Source organism: Rhincodon typus, chromosome 16 (genome assembly GCF_021869965.1).
Source record: "Rhincodon typus isolate 14 chromosome 16, sRhiTyp1.1, whole genome shotgun sequence".
In the NCBI taxonomy this organism is placed as follows: Eukaryota; Metazoa; Chordata; class Chondrichthyes; order Orectolobiformes; family Rhincodontidae; genus Rhincodon; species Rhincodon typus.
Window position 1 is genome coordinate 54495113 of NC_063347.1, and position 2322 is coordinate 54497434.

Genomic DNA, 2322 nt, shown 5'->3' on the forward strand with positions numbered 1-2322 from the left:
CATGCAGAGGGTGGTGCGTGTATGGAATGAGCTGCCAGAGGAAGTGGTAGACGCTGGTACAATTACAACCTTTAAAAGGCATCTGGACGAGTACATGGATAGGAAAGGTTTAGAGGGATATGGGCCAAATGCTGGCAAATGGGGTTAGTTAGGTTTGGGAAACCTGTCTGTGTGGATGTGTTGGGCCGAAGCGTCTGTTTCCATGCTGTATGACTCGATAATATTTGAATCAATGTCCAAATGTCACTCTAATTGGATCTTCCTGTCTCCACAGCCAATGGACTAGGATGATGCCCTTTGTTCGCAGCTTGGGGGTATCACTGACCCCAGTCTCCTGGAAGCTGTGAGATCTCAGTAGGAGCAACTCCTCCCCCAGCCCCTCACCGACTAACGCACTGGATATGTCCCAGCCACAGCTGCTCAACCTCCTACACCTCGTGCTTCAGGTGATCCTGTCCAGCTCCAGCAGCTTTCTTGCTGGGAAGAAGGAGATTGCAATCGATGGGGATCTGGTGATCGGTGGCTTGTTCCCAGTCCACGAGAAAGGCAATGGTTTGGAAGACTGCGGAAGGATCAATGAGCAGCGGGGCATTGAGAGGCTCGAGGCCATGCTCTTTGCCCTGGATGCAATAAACAAGGACCCCAGCATTTTGCCTGGGATCAAGCTGGGAGCCCACATCCTGGACACCTGCTCCAAGGACACCTATGCGCTGGAGCAGTCTCTGGAGTTTGTCAGATCGTCACTGGCTAAAGTCGACGAGACCAAATATATCTGTCCAGATGGATCTTTCGCCATCCATGATGACAAGGCGTTTGCCATCGCTGGGGTCATCGGGGGCTCGTACAGTGACGTGTCCATCCAGGTAAGGGCCAGTCAGAACTGGCAACTTGATGCAAGTGAAGAAACATAGTGAATTGCATCACCACAGGAGACAGACACTGGGTATTCACATTGAGGCAACATTTAGAACTTGACATTGTGTTTTGGTGAACAGGCCGCGTTGTATACTGTTATCATTAGAATCATAGAGCTCTACTACGGGTGAAAACGACCGTTCAGCCCATTGAGTCTGCACTGGTCAAAGCACCTACTTGCTCTAATCCCCTTTTCCAGCACTTGGCCCATAGCTTTGGCATCACAAATGTATATCTAAATACTTATTCAATGTTGTGAGGATTTCTGTCCCTACTACCCTCTTAGGCAGCGAGTTCCAGATTCCGACCACCCTCTGGGTGAAAACGTTTTTTTTCCTCGCATCTCCTCTAAAACTCCTGCCCCTTCCCTTAAAATCTATACCCCTCCCCCCCCCCCCCCCCCCCCCCCCCCCCGCCAACTCCCCGGGTCACTGATCCTACCATCAAGGGGAAAGGTTTCTTCCTGTCTACCCTGTCTGTGCCCTTCATCATTTTATCCACCTCAATCATGTCCCCCGTTGATCTCCTCAGCTCTAAGGAAAACAACCCTGGTCTGTCCAATCTCTCTCCATAGCTGAAAGTCTCCAGCTGAGGCAACATCCTGGCAAATCTCCCCTGCACCCTCTCCAGTGCTATCATCCTTCTGTAATGTGGATTCCAGAACTGCACACATTACTTGCTATGGCCTAACCAACACTTCACACAGTTCCAGCATCTCCTCCCTGCTCTTCAACTCTATGTCTCGGTTAATAAAAGCAAGTATCTCATTCACCTTCTTAACTACTTTATCCACTTGCCCTGATAGCTTAAGGGACTGATGTACATTCACACCAAGGTCCCTCTGATCCCTGGTGCTTCCCAGGGTCCCAGCATTCATCATGCATACCGTCAGTGTGTACTTATGTAATTGGATACTCATTCAATTGTATACTTGTAACATTGTACACTTACTGTGAAGTCTTTGGGAAAATCTGGGCTCCTGCCTTTTTTCCATGTTAGTGTCATGTGTGTCCCCATCAGGTTTTGGCACTGGCCAAAGGTTTAGACACATTGCTTCCTGGACCCATTTGGCGAAGGGTGTTGTGCAGTTCGGGCTCAGCAGAGGAGGCAGAGTGTAAGATTTCCCTTGCCACAGGCATGGAGGCAGTTACCAACCTGCTCCGAACAGTCTGACCCCAGGAAGCGATTGTCTTTTCCCATGATGCAACGGCTGCCATTGTTGCAGGACATGCTCCGATTGCTTCCACCAACATTTCCCTCAAGGACAAAGAGACCGCTATTGAGAACCGGGCCGAAAACCTGCCCTGCGCTCGTGTGTTTCTTTAGAGCCACAGCAAGCAATACTTGTCAGGCCAATTGAGACTTCCAATCCTGTCAGGAACAGATTTATGAGGTGTGTGTGGAAGA

The 2322-nt window shown here is 49.9% G+C and overlaps 1 protein-coding gene across 1 annotated transcript in view; it reads left to right on the forward strand.

Annotated features, from left to right (window-relative positions):
• The first annotated feature begins 401 nt into the window (after positions 1-401).
• Positions 402-2322, forward strand: part of grm2a (glutamate receptor, metabotropic 2a) — a 30156-nt gene continuing 28235 nt past the window's right edge. Inside the window, exon 1 of the mRNA XM_048606422.1 lies at positions 402-863. Within this exon, the coding sequence (XP_048462379.1) occupies positions 402-863 (462 nt within the window). The remainder of the gene's footprint in view (positions 864-2322) is intronic.